Source organism: Pristiophorus japonicus, chromosome 3 (genome assembly GCF_044704955.1).
Source record: "Pristiophorus japonicus isolate sPriJap1 chromosome 3, sPriJap1.hap1, whole genome shotgun sequence".
NCBI classification, from domain to species: Eukaryota; Metazoa; Chordata; class Chondrichthyes; family Pristiophoridae; genus Pristiophorus; species Pristiophorus japonicus.
In genome coordinates, this window is record NC_091979.1 from 77,811,149 (window position 1) to 77,828,833 (window position 17,685).

The window sequence follows — 17,685 nt, forward strand, 5'->3', positions numbered from 1 at the left end:
TAATGTATGGGAATTGGTGCCGGAATGCATTGGGAGGGTAAGGTCTCCTGTTGCCAGGCCTATTGCGCCTTCTCCCTCTGGCCACACCTTGCTGTCCTTGTACCTGTCTTTCTTCCTCTCTCTCTCTCTTTGCTTTTCTCCTTGCCTTGCTCCCTCTCTCTCTCTTTGTCTTTCTCTGCTGCCTTTCTTTCTCTCTGCCTTTCCCTCTACCTTTGTTTCTGCCTAAATAACCTCCGACAGTGACGTCGAGCAGGAGGTCAAGTGCCAACACAGCCCCCATGAAACGAGAAAAATAATGGTGAGTCAAATCTGCCCTGAATTAAACAAAGCAATGCTTTGAACAGTCCTTGAAGTCAGAACAGTCCTTGAGGTCAAAACCGCTACAGTCTTTGCAACAGACACTCTGCCTATCTGTCAGCAAGCTATAAATAATGATGGCCGACAGCATTTTTTTGCCAAAATGGCGCCTTTCAATAGCGCTTCTCCAGCTGACTCCCACCTGCAACTCGACAGCTGAAGCTGTCATTGTCAACGCCAGGCAGAAGCTGAGGGGGAGAGGCCGAATTTATGTTGGGGTCGGTAACGAGGCGGTGCACACGGCGCTGACGGGATCATCGCCGGGCGCTCCCGAACGGGGTGCTACCAGCAGGAGCGGGTCGCGCCCACAAAAACCGAGGTCAATTTCGCTGGAGGCGATCGCCCAGACAAAAACAGATTTGCGCCCTGTTAGGCGCACAAGAAGCCAATTTTGGCCCTTCACTCTTCTTGGTTTCCCGACCTCACAACAGCCCCCACCCCACACAAAACTCACCTCCAGGCTAAAATCCAGGGCTGCATGTTGCAGTGAGAATTCACCTATCCGATTGGTTGAAGAGCCTCGTTTTTCCTTTCCTGGTTCACAGACGCCACAGATCCCCTGTAGACGGTGCCACACTGGATCAGACGCTGGATGAGAGCAGGTCTATGCTCTAAAGCCTATGAAAACTTTGTGGGCAGCTGTCAGCAAGGTAAACGGCAAGCGCCATTCCTTCGCCACCGACTGCAAAATCCAGGTCCATGTAAATAGCTTGGATCCATCAAACATTCACAGTCATACAATGGTACATTCTTGCAGACAGATAACCACAACATTTTTATTAATACAGATATTGCTAATGTTATACTCACCGAAATAAGCCGAGGATTGCTACAAATATGGACAGAGATATGAAGGATGTGCTGTATCCAACAGTGTATATGATCTTCACGTTCATATAGTATGCTCTCTTTATAAAAATACAAATAAATAACATCTTAAATAACAATAGATTCAACTATATCTACCATGTTTTAAATTATTTCGCTGTCTGTTTAATTAGTATTTTTGCACATGCAGAATGGAACATTAAAGTCCATTATTAGAACTGAAATGCCAGCGACAAAACTTTAATTGCAACATATTGATTGAGATACTGGGTACGTTCACTCTGGCATATTTGTGTTTCTACATACTTACCTTGGCATCATTTGTGGTATCATTCACATCATAGCCACATGCTGTCCCGTAACCAGGGAATACTTCAGACCAGCCCTCATTGGTGCAGTTTCGGTAAACAAAACCTGGCAAAAATTATAAATAGAGCTTGATCAAACTACTAGGAATTTAAAATAAGGTATTGGAAATACAAATGGCCACAGATAACCCAATCATCCTTCAGTTGTCCGTTCCATTGCAGAACAAAACATGTGGAAAGAAAGGTTAAATAAAAAAGGAAAAACTTCTTCTAATGGCTCATAGAATATTAGCCTCCATTATGTGGCCACTTACCATTAGGTGGCTCCACCCCTTTAAAGTTGAGGTGCTGCCTTGTAAAAGCTGCATATTTGCAAGATTTCACACCGTGCAATTAGGAAAGTTCCTGCACAAGTTGTGATGTTCCCAGGAAATGCAGAATAATTACTTAAGTGAACCAACTCAGGAAACTAGACTAAAGTCTGTGCAATGTCATTTGGGAAAAAGGTGCACTCACCATAATAGGGCTATGCTGGTTCCCTAAGTCCTTACAGAAAATCTACCAAATAATGCTAAAGGTATCAGCCTTGACTCAGTGGTAGCGCTCTTGCCTGTGAGTCAGCAGGTCGTGGGTTCAAGTCCTACTTCAGAAACCTGAGCACATAATCTAGGCTGGTACTTAACTGCAGTACTGAGGGAGTTGTGCACTGTTGGAGGTGGTGCCTTTCAGATGCGACATTAAACTGAGGCCCCATCTGCCCTCTCAGGTGTAAGTAAAAATCCCACAGCAGCATCAGAAGAAGAGCAGGACAATTCTCCTAGTGTCCTGGCCAACATTTATCTCTCAACCAACACCAAAAATAGATGATCTGATCATTTATCTCATTGCTGTTTGTCCGACCTAGTTGTGTGCAAATTGGCTGCCACATTTACCACATTACAATAGTGACTAGACTTCAAAAACAAAACACTTCATTGGTTGTCATTATGAGGTCATGAAAAGCACTGTGTAAAAGCATTAGGGTTAGAGTTAAGGTTAATTCCCAATTCTTTCTAACAGCAATTTCAATTTTTATTAAAGACTTGAATGTTGTCCTGTTTATTGTAACTGTTTCAGAGGACCCAGTCTATCCCCACAAAATAAATTCCTAGGACTGGATTTTCAACTCAGCATCCGGCCGTAAAACTGACATTCTGGATCAGCCACCCATTATAAAAACTGTCCGATTTTAATTTCCATTAAAATCAATAGAAATGAAAATGGAAGTTTCTATAATGAGCGCTGATCTGCAACATCAGTTTTACAAGTGGGCAGTAAGTTGAAAATCTATCCTCTCATCTCTGTCTGGCCTGTCAGACAGTTGCATTGAGTGGACACTAGGGGGAAAGAGGAGGGGGAAATTGGTTAGCAATTCACCCTGCTCCCGTTGAATGAACTGCAATAATAAATACAGGTTGACTTTGGTGGAGGCCTCATCTTTATTGATCAAGTAATGGTGACTTAAAAGAGGGAAAAACTTTTTTAAATGCATGATTTTTATTAATAATAAAGCGTTAAATCCATTCTCATGTTAATTTGTATTGCTGTTTATTTTTTCACAGCATCATTTGAATTGCAAGTAGACATTTCAATGTCAACGAAATAAGAATTAATCTGATTTTTTAAGGGCAATCCAAAGTAAATGAATGAACATACTGTGGAAATATCAGAAAGGTTTAAGAAGTTAGTTCAGACCTGAAGTCTAAAAAATTAACAAGCTCTTTTGCACAAAAAACAAGCAGGCGTTAACCTCAGGGTCATGAGATAAGGGATGAGGTAGAGTTGTAACCATCAGGGAAAGTCACGAAATAATAAAGCCAAATGCCAATTAACAAAGCTCCAGCAATTGCTAACGACCGAACAAAAGATCAAGCTAGAAATAAAAAATTGAAGTCCAACGGATAGGAGGGAGTCACCCACCATCACAGGGCCAGCTGTGGCCACAGCAGGGGTGTAATAAGAAAGATTCCAGAGATCAAATTAATGGTCGCACACGGGAAGGGAGACTCTTAACTGCATAATAGCTTTTGTAGGCAGATACACATTGAGATTACAGCAGAATGTCTCTGTATCTTGTAGAAGCAAGCAGGCAATGAGTAACACCATATACGGCGAACAAAGGGGCAAAAAAGGTATAAAATGGACACGTTGGGACAGTCCGTAGCGAGAACCCGGGACTAACACTCGACAGAAACAGGGGCCAGGGAGCGAACCTTGAAGGAACAGTGTCGGACCTGTTTGATCACCCGGGACGTATTGGGTAAATATGAGAGTGTGTTGAATCAAACAGAGTATTTGAGCAGAGTTAATATCTGTGGCAAGGAACACCTTTTGGAACGCCTTGTTTGCAGAGTTGAACAATGTTCAACAGAGTTGAGTTAAACAGAGTTGAGTTAAAAGAGAGTTGAGCAGAGTTAGTATTTGGAGTGAAAAGGAACACCCTTTGGAATGCCTTTCTGCAGAGTTAAATTGGGTATAAGTAGTGAGTCTTATACTTTTGTATTAAGTAATTATAGAGTATAAGTGGTGAGTCTTGTACCTTTCCCGTATCGAAGAATTATAGAGTATAAGTAGTGAGTCTTGTACTTTTCCTGTATTAAACGAACATTAACGATACTGTCATTTGTCTAGTGTGTAATTTAGTATTTAACTCAGGAACCGTCGCAGGCAACTACTAGTCACACGACTAGCGAAATTGCTGCTTGCACAACATTGGCGACCCAGATGGGACGATATTGAGTTAAAATAAATTAAGTTGTTAAGAAAGACAGAGTGAGAAATGACAGGAAAAGGTGGAACCTCCCAGTTGTGGGAGGAGCAGTTTAACTAGACCCTGATCGAAAATGTCGGGGTGGCTTGAAACAATGAGCTCACCCGGATTTCTCAAAGGAGACTCATTTTTTGACAAAACTAAAAAAGAAAAGAAGAGAGGGTCTAAATGTGTCTTAATGGCAGCATGTTGTGCAGAATTACCTAAGCAGAGAGACCTTTACAAAACTTTACAAAACCAATGGGAGCAGGAAAAATCAGGACTTCAGACAGACGTAGGAAAATTGACAGACGAAGTTAGGGGATTGAGGCTTAAATTGGCAGAACCAGCCAATCAAATTGAGACTCTCCAAACAGATAAAAAAAACTCCATACATTACATTTGATCTCTAGTATGACTGTGGCAGAAAATAACAAGCAAAATGAAGAGAAAATGAGGCAGAAGTGCACAGAGGCTCAAAACCAAGTATATGATTTAGAAAACAAAGGCCGCGAATTAGCAGCCGGTCTTAGATTCCTTCAAGCGACTCACAGGACCGATAGGGCAAACAGAGCAGACCATACTCAGTACAGGAAAACTATCAAAGAATTAGAAAGCCAACTGATCGTGTAAAAGGGTGTTATGAATGCTTTTGGGGAAGACGGCCCCCAAGTACTCCAGCAAAATGGAGAGAACCAGGGAAGGGCATGTAATAGTGACCCCTGCAGCGATGATGGTAGCTCATGTACAGATCGCCGGGAGTATCGTCCACCCCCACAGGCACCTGGCCATGACCCACCCCCATACCCAGGACCCTCGCAGAATTATCTTATCTCCATGCACCCCATAACTACTACCCGTACTCCGGGAGCAAATGCCAATGCACCCTCCACATGCGTAACCCCCTTCTCCATAGCCCAGTTGAAGGATTTAGCTAAGGAAGTGACCCCGTTCGACGGAAAGAACTACTACTTATGGAGAGCAGCTCTAAACCAGTTCGCAGTAACGACGTAGCGATGATTAAATTTATACCCCTATCTGTGGGACCCATTATTTTCGGAGCTCTTCCCCAAGCACAACAGCAAGGCACAGGCACCTTAACGGACATGTGGGTAGCGGTAGAAGCAGCCGCTGGAGTAGATAGTAAAAGCCCAGCAGACGAAATGGCCCAATTTAAACAGGGAGAACAGGAACACCCTGTCACCTATGCAGGAAGATTGTGGATTGTATTTCAAACCGTCTTTGGAGCAACTTTAGATAGAACGAACCTGACAGATGCCCTAAGTTCACAGTGGCGGAAAACCTTATGTTCGCACGCCAATGGTCATAGTAAAGCATCAGTAAAACATTTTGGAGCCTCTGATGAGACCCATACAGAAGCATGGATTATTAGGCGCATGACTAGTGCATGGAGAGAGTACCAGGAAACCCCCAAACCCACCGTCCAAAAAGGACGAGTGCATGCGTATCAGACAGCCCCCGGACATGGGCACAGTCAGGGACAATGGAGGGTAGAAGGACCACGTGATCCCAGCCCCTATAACCCCGGTCCAAGGAATTCCTCTGGAACCCCCCCCCCAAGGGCCATGTTATAACTGTGGAGAGACCGGACACTGGCAGAGTCAGTGTTACAAGCCCAGGGCCACCCCCGCTCTAATCAAAGGGATGGAAAGGAGAGAATGAACCCGTACCACAAACAAAATTATGACTATTGACGGGGTACGACCTCGGAAGTCATGTGCAAGGTAGAATATGATAACCATAGACGCCCGACAGTTTTAGGTACCGTAAGAGGTCGCGATACCACATTTTTATGGGGCACGGGAGGGTCTAGAACCTGCTTTAGTAGTAAACACCAATTCACGCACGACGAAATGAAGACCAGAAAGTCTTACTTAGTGGTTTTACTGGCCATAGCCAATGGCAACGTTCACTGAGCCGATAGAGATAGGATTGGGACACTATTTCTTTCAACATTCATGCCTATCCACTCCACCCGTCATGGGAGAGATCGATATCATAGGGATTGATTTTATGAGAATTTATAATTTAGCCTATGACCTAGCCAATAGATGTATATGGAGAATGTCAGACTTAATGCAGCAATTCGAGGTACCCACCGGAACGTATGATGCGCGAGTGTGTTGTATGAAAACTTTAACTTTTAACCCTTCAGAGATGATCCCCTCCCCCGAACTACAGGAAATTCTACTTGAGCATGCGTTTGCTTTTGCTACCCATAAACATGAGTGCGGTAAAATGAATACTGAAGTCCGAGTTACGGGACCCGACCCGCCCCCTCAATGACAGCATAGGATCCCGGCAGCTGCCCAGGATGACCTGGCCAGTATTATAAACAGTTTGTTTGAACAAGGAGTCCTACGACCCCTTGCGTCTGTTAACAATTCTCCTGTCTGGCCGGTACAAAAACCAGATAAGTCGTGGAGATTGACTATAGATTATAGAGCCCTTAACAGGACGACGCCGTCATCCGCAATCACCGTGGCTGGTGCACGTGATGTCATTACCCAGCTATCCCCGGCTGCGAAGTTTTTTTCAGTATTAGACATTAGTAATGGATTTTGGTCCATCCCCTTGGCGAAGGAATGTCAATACAAGTTTGCTTTCACTCACGGGGAGCAACAGTATACCTGGACCTGATTGCCTCAAGGCTTTCATAACAGCCCTTCAATTTTCTCCAACATCTTAACCCGCAGCTTTAAGTGTTTCTCACAGCCCTCGGCCCTTGTGCTCTATGTAGATGATATACTGTTACAAACAGACACACTGGAACAACACGTCGAGTTGTTAGGCGAGTTGCTGCGCGCCTGTTCGAGATCGGAATTAAGTTAAATGCAAAAAAGGCTCAGAGAGGGAAATCCTCAGTGCAATACCTCGGAATGATTGTCACCCACGGCCTGCGAGAAGTAAACTTGCAAAGGAAGGAGGCGGCTGCAAACCGCCCCGTCCCGACAGATGTACCCTCACTCTGTTCTTTCCTCGGTATTACCGGGTACTGCCGTGACCACATAGAAGCCGACTCTCCAGTAGCAAAACCCCTGTACCAACTGCTCAAAAAGGGAATTCAGTGGTCGTGGGTCGACTCAGAACAACACGCATTCCAAACACTTAAACAGGCCCTTATAACTGCCCCCTCCCTACTTAAAGCTAACCCGTCCCTACCCTTTTATTTAGAGACAGCCGCTGATAACACAGGCCTCTCGGGGGTACTGTTACAGCACCATCATGACAAACTCCAACCCGTAGCTTACACCTCACGTGTCATAACACCAGTGGAAGCAACTTTCCAGTCCTGTGACAAGAATCTTCTGAGTGTCTTTTGGGCGGTACATAAATTCTCACCCATAATTGGACTTAGCCCCCTTATTATCTTAACGCCACACACCCCCATCAAAATGCTGATGGACGGAAATCTCAAGGAAGGTGCAGTCAGTTCCCAGCGAATCGCACGATGGGCCCTCCTTCTCCAGGGACGGGACATTGCAGTCCAGTACCAGCCCAAGACTATTACTCTAGCTCAAAACATGTTGTATCCCAGCTACCCACATCAGTGCGAGATTCTGACTTCAGGTACCTTAGATGGTCCCTTTCAGTCAGAAAGGGGAGGAGGAAGAGACAACAGTCACAAAGTCGAATTTAAAACCCACGTTTACGTGGACGGCTCTTCCGCAATTATAAACAGACAGCAGTGCACAGGATTCTCTGTAATAAAAATGACCCCGGACGGCAAGCAGGCTTTAGAACAGAATCCAATTAAATTAGAAGGAAGTAAAGGAGCTCAAATTGCAGAATTAAGCGCGATCGCCTACGTAGTCGTACACCCAGAAGACACCTGTCCAAATTTATTCCGACAGCAGTTACACATGTAACAGCCTGACTGACTTCCTGCCCATCTGGCAAGCTAGAGGTTTCATCTCCGCAGACGGAAGGCCGCTAGCTACAGCCCCACTTTTAAAATTGATTTTTGATACAGCCACCACAAACCAAGGTCTGTACGTCTGCACATGCTAGGAATACCCCTTTAGGGAACCGAATGGCGGATGAACTAGCAAAAGAAGCAGCCTGTACAGGTTTCCTATGGGACCCCTCGGAAAACGTAAAAACCACACCAATGGCACCAGTTGCTGTTACCCGCCCGATACTGGACTTGGCAGCCAACCAGGCTACAGACCCTGATCTTAAAAACATACAATTAGGAAACCCAAGTCCCAAACCACACCAAGGGCAAAATTTACAGCTCCACGATGGAGTAGTACTTAAAGATGGCAAATATGTAGTCCCGGTGTCAGAAAGGGGAGAATTGATTTACCAATGCCACGATATTAATGGGCATCAAGGAATAGATAAGACCACAGTCAAATTGAAGGAGCTGTGCTGGTGGAATGGAATACAGCAAGAAGCGGAAGGGTATGACAAAAACTGCCTGATAAGTGCTCAGAACAATCCAACACAATACAAAAACCAGGCAGAATTAGGATATACTAGACAGGGCAAGGGCCCTTGGACTCAATTTCAGATAGACTATGTAAGACCTTTACCCACCTGTCCCGGTGGTAAGAAATACATCCTAGTAGTGGTGGACGTATTCTCCAAATGGATCGAAGCATTTCCAACTAACAATAATTCGGCCGCCACAACTGCAAAAATCCTTATGGAAGAAGTGTTCTCCAGATGGGGATTGCCAGAGGGCATCGATTCTGACCAGGGAACACATTTCACAGGACAAGTTATGCAGCAGGTCATGCAATTGGCAGGGGTAAAACAGAAATTCCATATCGCCTACCACCCGGAATCAAGCAGAGTGGTAGAGCGCATGAATCGAACATTAAAAACAATGTTACGAAAATTAGTGCAGCAGAACCACACGTCCTGGAACAAGGTCCTCCCTTATGTATTAATGGCCATCCAAAAAACGGTGGTAGCCTATACAGGCTATTCACCCCATGAGCTAATGACCGGAAGACTTATGAGAGGTGTTCAAGCCTTATGGGATTAGATTTGAATGAGATCCAGAAAACTTCCCTGTCCTCAGAGAAATACATGTCAGACTTGATCAAGTATTTGGAAGCTGGTAGAATAGCTGCCACAGTGAAATTGGGAAACAAACATCAACAAAGTAAGGCCTACTTTGATGGAAAGATACACCCATGGGAACTAAAAATCGGAGACCAAGTAATGGTAAAAGTACAGAAGGAAGGAACTTTTCTTGCCCCTAAAAATGCTGGACCATTTAGTATAATGGAAAAGGCTAATGCCTCAGTGTTCAAGGTCATGGATGACCACGGGAATATAAGTGGCACCACCTTAACCAGATAAAACCCTTTGGGAAAATAAACAATCACATGTACCACGTCATGTTAGATTCAGAAGAGACAGGGCTCGTCCCACCCAACCTGATTCCAGCCCAAGGTATAATACCCATCTTGCCACCTACCCAAAATTTAGAGGCCGTAAGTAGCTCAGAGGAAGCCACCACGGAAGGAGGTAGTGATTCAGAAGATAACCAGGTACCTGCCCCAGGGACGCCCGATGAAGCCCACGCCTCTCACAATGAAACGGCACCAAGCCCAACGGATGGCTTGTCACAAAATTTTGAAGCTCGCACTCGAGTCACCTCCCCAGCCAGGAAAAAGAAACAAGGACGACGGTTCCCAGAGAGAGAAAGGAAAGCAGTCGCTTGGACTAGATACCATCCAATACCTTTGCCTGGCTCTGCCCTGGGTTCGAGGAGATTGAGGAGACCTACTCCGTAAGGAGAGCAATTGATACTATGTTTTATTATCCTACAGGGTGGACCTATATGCCAAAAGTAACCCCATTCCTCGAATCAGAACACTTTCAGGAACTACCCAACGAATGGAGTAACCAGCTGAAATATGGACTAATGATTTTGTGTGTTTGTTTAACACTGTAATTTACGATGTAATATATCATTGTGTAAGTGTGTGTCTGGAGTCAGAGGGAAGAGACGGAGAACCATTTATGAGATATTAGAAATAGTAACAAGAGGGTAATCATGGGGAGACTAATTCTGGTAATCATCCTCGCCATAGCAGCAAAGACCCAAGGTAACACTTCTAGTCCTCCGGTACAGGTATTTTATGATGCCAATGATACTGGAGAGATACATTCCACAAACTGCACTAATGTGGCAAGCAGTTGGGAGGCTCTGACTAACGCGAATAATGTGTGTGCCTGTATCGGTACCACAAAAATATGTCACAAGATCAGCCTGGATGGTAACCTAACTAAGGCAGCCAACGACGTTACCCCATTTGGCAGGCCATGGTTAGTAGCCATTTCACAGGCCAAGAATGATACCACACGGTCTCCTCGGCCGACAACCCCTCGATAGAGCTTAAGTGTACTCTGACCGGAAGGGAAATATGTTGTTATATTAACAAAGGTAATGGTCAATTACAGTTGTTTATGGGATCTAATAGTAATGCCTCTGTACTTAACATAACCAGCAATCCCCAGACTAACACAAAGCCCAATTGTTCATGTGAAAATCAGAGTAAAATAATCGTGCGTCGGGAACAATCTCCCACCACCACCACGATAGTCCCGATTACTATTGGGATCTCATCAACCCCCCTCTTACCGAGACTCGCTATAAGTGGGAATGTCCATATATTGAACCAGGACCAAAGGGAGGTGTGTGTTACGAGAAACTAATCAGGTTGTGCATGACAATGTGCAGTATGAATTGATACCTGTTGTACTTAACAAAAGTAATATTCAGTTACCCAACTGGTGCCCGTACAATTTAAGGAAATTGTATCAGGACTTGACTTCACTACTATTGAGACAAGAAATAGGGCTGAGGGAAATGGAAAGTAAGAGTAGACGGAAAAGAGACATTATAAATGACATAGGTACAGCATATGGGGCAGGAATGGCCACAGTCAATACTTTAGATATTACTAATTTGAACGCGAAGATAAAAGGATTGACCGGACAAGTAAAGCAGGTTTTAAATAGTTTAAATAATAATCAGAGACAGGTAGTGGAGGCAGGAAAAGATGGCAGTAAGCTGGAGAAAAGAATAGTCCCTGTATTAGAAAGCCACACTCAGACTATCAACCAATTAATCAATATGGCCAAAACAGCAGAGAATCAAACTCAGGCGCAAGTTTTGTGTAGTATTTATGGAAACTGGATGATAGAACAATTTCGGGAAAACGTGCAGGAAGCCAATGAGGGTAAAGTCCCCACCTGGATTAATAATATCCAAATTCAGACTCTGACCTTGAACAAGGAACACCATCCTCGAAATGGATGTCAATTGCGAGAACACTGTAAGGTGTGGTTCAACGAGGAATGCGCCGGGCCAACAGAAACGCCAGCGATTGGAATAATATTGGGGATACCAGTATTCAATAACCAGACCAGCATGACTCTGTTTGACGTAAGGAATGTCGGAACCATACAAGACGGAGTATGGATAGGCCTGACCAATATGAAACCATATGCGGTAAATCTACCTGCGGGAATGACTGGGACCAGTCTGCACCAATGCAGCCGAACTAGCCGGACTATACTCTGTCCATACAAGATCTATCCTACCAATTGAGACCCAGTGTGGTTTCAAGAACAGCACTGCTAAGAACTGTACTCTGAACATGCAGAACGTGAAGGCCCGAACATTCGTCAGGAGTGCTTATTTGGGAAATGAGATTTATTGCTTCATCGCCACCGAAAAGACACACCATTACCGGACACAAATTTGCCCCATACCCGAAACAAGCTTCTGCACTCACCCGGTAATACCATGAGAATTGGGAATGAGGAAGTTATTCATATCAAAAGAAGAGGACAAGTTAATATCACGGTACAGGAAACCTTGAAACCTCAGTTGGAAACTTACTTCGCCCAAAGTGACATCAACATCCAGTTACAAAAGGAGCACAACGGAAATCAGACATAAATTAGATTTGGTCTACAGAATTTACGAAAAAGTGGAAATAAATACCAGAGACATTGAAGCCAAAATTACTTGAATTAAGATCGACACTTGGTGGGACGAGATTTGGAATTGGGAGAGAATGTGAATATTCACCCCTGGATCAGACTTTTCTCTCATCTTACGGTCATCTTGATAGCATGACTTTTTCTAGCATTGATAATAATGGTAGCATATGTGAGAAAGTTGGTACGTAGATTGGAGTTACAGCTGGGATGTGTACGAGTAGGAAGAGCATTACAAAATAGACTAAAGGGACCCCGTATCGAAGCTGAACCTTTATTGTGATCAAATCATAGACATATATATATGATTGATCAAAGGGAGGAATGTGGAAATATCAGAAAGGTTTAAGAAGTTAGTTCAGGCCTGAGGTCTAAAAAAATTAACAAGCTCTCTTGCACAAAAAACAAGCAGGCGTTAACCTCAGGGTCATGAGATAAGGGATGAGGTAGAGTTGTAACCATCAGGGAAAGTCACGAAATAATAAAGCCAAATGCCAATTAACAAAGCTCCAGCAATTGCTAACGACCGAACAAAAGGTCAGGCTAGAAATAACAAATTGAAGTCCAACGGATAGGAGGGAGTCACCCACCATCACAGGGCCAGCTGTGGCCACAGCAGGGGGGATGATAAGAAAGATTCCAGAGATCAAATTAATGGTCGCACATGGGAAGGGAGACTCTCAACTGGGTAATAGCTTTTGTAGGCAGAGACACGTTGAGATTACAGCAGAATGTCTCTGTATCTTGTAGAAGCAAGCAGGCAATTAGTAACACCCTATACGGCGAACAAAGGGGCAAAATAGGTATAAAATGGACACGTTGGGACAGTCCGTAGCGAGAACCCGGGACTAACACTCGACAGAAGCAGGGGCCAGGGAGCGACCCTTGAAGGAACAGTGTCGGACTGGATTGATCACCCTGGAAGTATTGGGTAACTATGAGAGTGTGTTGAGTCAAACAGAGTATTTTAGCAGAGTTAGTATCTGTGGCAAGGAACACCTTTTGGAACGTCTTGTTTGCAGAGTTGAACAGTGTTCAACAGAGTTGAGTTAACCAGAGTTGATTTAAAACAGAGTTGAGCAGAGTTAGTATTTGGAGTGGAAAGGAACACGCTTTGGATCGCCTTTCTGCAAAGTTAAGCAGAGTTAAATTGGGTATAAGTGCTGAGTCTTATACTTTTGTATTAAGTAATTATAGAGTATAAGTGGTGAGTCTTGTACCTTTCCCGTATCGAAGAATTATAGAGTGTAAGTAGTGAGTCTTGTACTTTTCCTGTATTAAACGAACATTAACGATACTGTCATTTGTCTAGTGTAATTTGGTATTTAACTCAGGAACCGTCGCAGGAAACTACTAGTCACACGACTAGCGAAATTGCTGCTTGTGCAACACATACTTAATCCTCAAAAATGTTCAGCACCTGTCAAAGTTATTACAGAGATATATGTTCTTTATAAAAAAAATTTCTTTCTAATACATTCAGACTTTCATAAGATGAAGCTTTCCTGACTGGTTTGCAAATTCACTAACATCTTTTTTAATTGCTAATTGTCTCTAGGAATGTAGAGCAGCAAGCATATTACTTTCAGTAACTCTAACCCTTAGACAAGGTGAAATTTCTGCCTTAATTTGGTAGAAAAGGTACTACTCAAATGAGAGCTGTGCCTACCTCTAAAAGAAAAGGAAACATTAAATGTACAAAAAATCTGCAGTTTATTACAATCAGTGTGTGTATTTTACTGTCCTTTATTTCACAGGACTCTTTCCCTCTTCCCCATTCAACGAGATAGTCTGCCTCACCAATCTCTCGCTACTGATCCTGCTATGGCTCTGCTCCAGTATCAGACTCCTTCCTACATGCCAAGTGTAAGAATACCTGATCTATCGACTGATCACAAATTCCAGTGCATAGTACATGGCACAGTTCAAGAGAGAGGCAGCAGCATCGAGTGACTAATAGCTGCATATGTGACCAACCTTGAAGTGCGTGTCCGCCCGTGGCCACCATTGTCGGGCCGACTACAGAGTCGGCCGACAATTCTAGTAAAATGGCAACCACCGCGGAGAACCCTCCCCTTTAAGGGCAGACGTGCCGCCCAGCCACTGGCAGCTTCCCGCCGGGGAAAGCTGTCGAGGGCACCAACTGGCGCCCGCTCTGCTCCCACGGGACAATTTTCCTCGCGGGGCAGAACAAGGTCGCCGCCACGTGGTAAGAGATTGGCATGTGGCCGATGGGGCGGGAACACAGGCAGGCCGGTAATCTTCTCCACCAGAAAAAGGGACGAGGTCAATGTCCCGATTGTCGGCCACTCCGCCCCAACTGAGCAGTAACTCCTTTCTGCCCTGTTAATGCCTCTTTGAGGCGGTAATGGCTCTTAAAAAAAGGGGCAATTTTGGCCCCTCAGAGCTTATCGGTCATATTTCACTCGATGACCACGGGAATCACGCAACTTGGGAATCACATCTGTCAAGCTGAGGCGGGAGTTGAGTGCCTACTGATCCAGCTGATTAGTGCACAGCATGGAAAGTACAATAGAAACGCACACCTCACAACTGATCACTTTCCTCATGCAGAAGCTGTTGCTGACTGCATTGCCAGATTTAGCTTTCTTGAGGCTGCAAGTGTTTCCAGTAAAGTCACCATCCAGTGTCAGCTCATTGTTAGAACCTATCATATTATTGACAGATTTCTTCTGTCATCTCTACTTGACCTGTTATCTATTCCATCAGCATGGGTGCCATTTATACTGTCTCACCTTGGTCCTCAGAATCAGACCACAATGAGACCCAACACTAGCAGCACCAGGCACATCAACAGCAACAACACACCAACCTTCTCCTCAACTACCTGATGTTGCATATGACTGAGGGCATCCACCAGAGATGATACCCCCAACACAGGGTATACAAGCAGAAGATGAGCTTCCACAACATGACTTAGTAGCAGTGCCAAAGGAGGCTCAGGCTATTGCACCAGGTCGTCGCAGACATTTTTACATTGCTGGAGCAAGACCTGCAGCCCAGACGACCTGGTGGTCATGAAATACCAGTGGCCGTCAAAGTCACCAGCCCCCTCAACTTCTTCACCTCAGGCTCTTTCAAGGGATTTGCAGCAGATATTTGCAGCATCTCACAGTCGGCTGCCCACAGATGCATCACCCAGGTCACCATGCTCTGTTTGACAAGTCAGCTAATTATATCAATTTTGCCAATGATGAAGCCAGTGTTACTGCTCAGGCGCTTGGATTTGGTTGGCTTCCCATGGGTGCAGGGCGTCACTGTGCACATGTGGCCACAGTGGAGATAATCTATAGAACAAATGGGAAACCATTCAACCTCCGTCGCCTTCAGTTCAGATCTAAGGTCATCCCATCCTCTGTCATCGAATTACAATATGCAGATGACGCTTGTGTCTGCGCTCACTCGGAGGACGAACTCCAAACCATCATCAACATGTTCAACATAGCGTACGAGAGCATGGGTTTTACAATAAACATCCGTAAAACAAAGGTGCTCTATCAACCTGCCCCCACCACACAGCACTGCCCCCCCAATTACCAAAATCCATGATGAGGCCTTGAACAATGTGGACCATTTTCCATACCTCGGGAGCTTACTGTCAACAAGGGCAGACATCGATGACGGGGTCCAACACTGCCTTCAGTGTGCCAGCACAGCCTTTGGTCGCCAAAGGAAGGGTGTTTGAAGACCAGAACCTTAAAACCGGCACAAAGCTCAAAGTCTACGGAGCAGTAGTGATACCTGTCCTCATATGTGCTTCTGAGATATGGACTATATACAGCATGCACATCAAAGCACTTGAGAAGTACCATCAACACTGCCTCAGGAAGATCCTGCAAATCCATTGGCAGGATAGGCGCACCAACATCAGTGTTCTTGCCCAGGCCAACATCCTCGGCACCGAATCATTGACAATGCTCGATCAGCTCCGATGGATGGGCTACATCGTCCGTATGCCCGAAACAAGACTCCCAAAGTAAGCGCTCTACTCAGAGCTCCGACAGGGCAAACGAGCCCCAGGTGTGCAGAGGAAACATTTCAAGGACACCCTCAAGGCCTCCTTGAAGAAGTTCAACATCCCCACCAATACCTGCGAATCACTGGCACAAGATCGCTCAAAATGGAAGCGAATAATCCGTGAGGGCGTCGAACACTTCAAGTCTCTTCGCCAGGAGCAAGCGAAGCCCAAACGCATACGGCGGAAAGAGCGCATGGCAATCCAAGCACTTCAAAAAACCAACACTTCAACCAACGTACAGAGACTGTAGCTCCTGCATTGGACTTAACAGTCATCTGAGAACTCATTTTTTATGTAAAAACAAGTCATCCTCAACTCCGAGGGACTGCCTATGATGATGATGATCAGGGCCTCCCATCATAACCCAGGAATGCTTGTGAACCGCATGGGCTTCCACTCCTTCAATGTGCAGCTCGTCTGCAACCATCGGAAGATCATCATGCATGTGTGTGCCAATTTCCCTGGCATGACACTTTCATCCTACGCTAGTCCACCGTCCCTCAGCTCTTCGCACCTCCAAACAGACTTTCCAGCTGGCTGCCTGGAGACAAGGGGTATTCACTGAAGACGTGGCTCATGGCACCCTTGAGGGGGCCAGGTACTGAGGCTGAAGAGAGATATAATGAAAGCCACATTTACATCAGATGTGTCACAGAGCAGACAAAATGCACTTCCGCTGCATTGACAGATCTGGAGGAACCCTTCAGTATGTACCAGCCAGGGTCTCCAGAATCGTCAAGCTGCACTCTGCACAACACAGCGCAGCAGCAAGGATTAGTGCTGCAAGAGGAAAAAGGCACTGGGCACACAGCCTCTTCAGAGGAGGAGAAGGAGCATCTGCCGGAAGTCAAGAAGGAGGAGGAATAGGAGGAACCTGCGGTCCAGATCCCACCAGAACCCGAGCATATTGCTGCCTGGGAGACCAGGGATGGACTAATCATGGCCAGATTTACTTAACTTTATGCAGTACATCTATATGGTTGCCATATTCTGTGCCAGGTTGGCACCACTCCACAGCAACACTATAAAGCATCCTTACAATGCCCAAGCCATTCCTTTCACACTGATCACCATTGCTGGAGGTAAAGTTATGTCTCACCATTCACTCCAACTCACTAAGCCACTTCTAAAGGTGCACACAAATTTGTGCATGACCGGAAATTGGTGAAAATAAAGATTTTTATGTGTGACATTATAGTAAGGGAAACTTTACAGAATCATTTAATAAAACAAATGGCTACCCTTGTGAATCTACTTGTGTTTCATCTTTCTCTTACAGGTGCTTCTATGAAAAGTGCTAACCCTGTGGCTTCAACAGAGTTAAAGGCAGCCTGCTCACTTCCCTACTGCTTTTGCCGGATGTCCTCTGGGAT

General features: G+C 45.0%; 1 protein-coding gene across 1 annotated transcript in view; it reads right to left on the reverse strand.

The window, feature by feature from the left end:
• Nucleotides 1-17,685, reverse strand: part of sctr (secretin receptor) — a 94,065-nt gene that overhangs the window by 39,140 nt on the left and 37,240 nt on the right. The window contains exons 4-5 of the mRNA XM_070874505.1: nt 1,496-1,599; nt 1,168-1,265 (exon numbers count right to left, since the gene is read on the reverse strand). Of these exons, the coding sequence (XP_070730606.1) occupies nt 1,168-1,265; nt 1,496-1,599 (202 nt within the window). The remainder of the gene's footprint in view (nt 1-1,167; nt 1,266-1,495; nt 1,600-17,685) is intronic.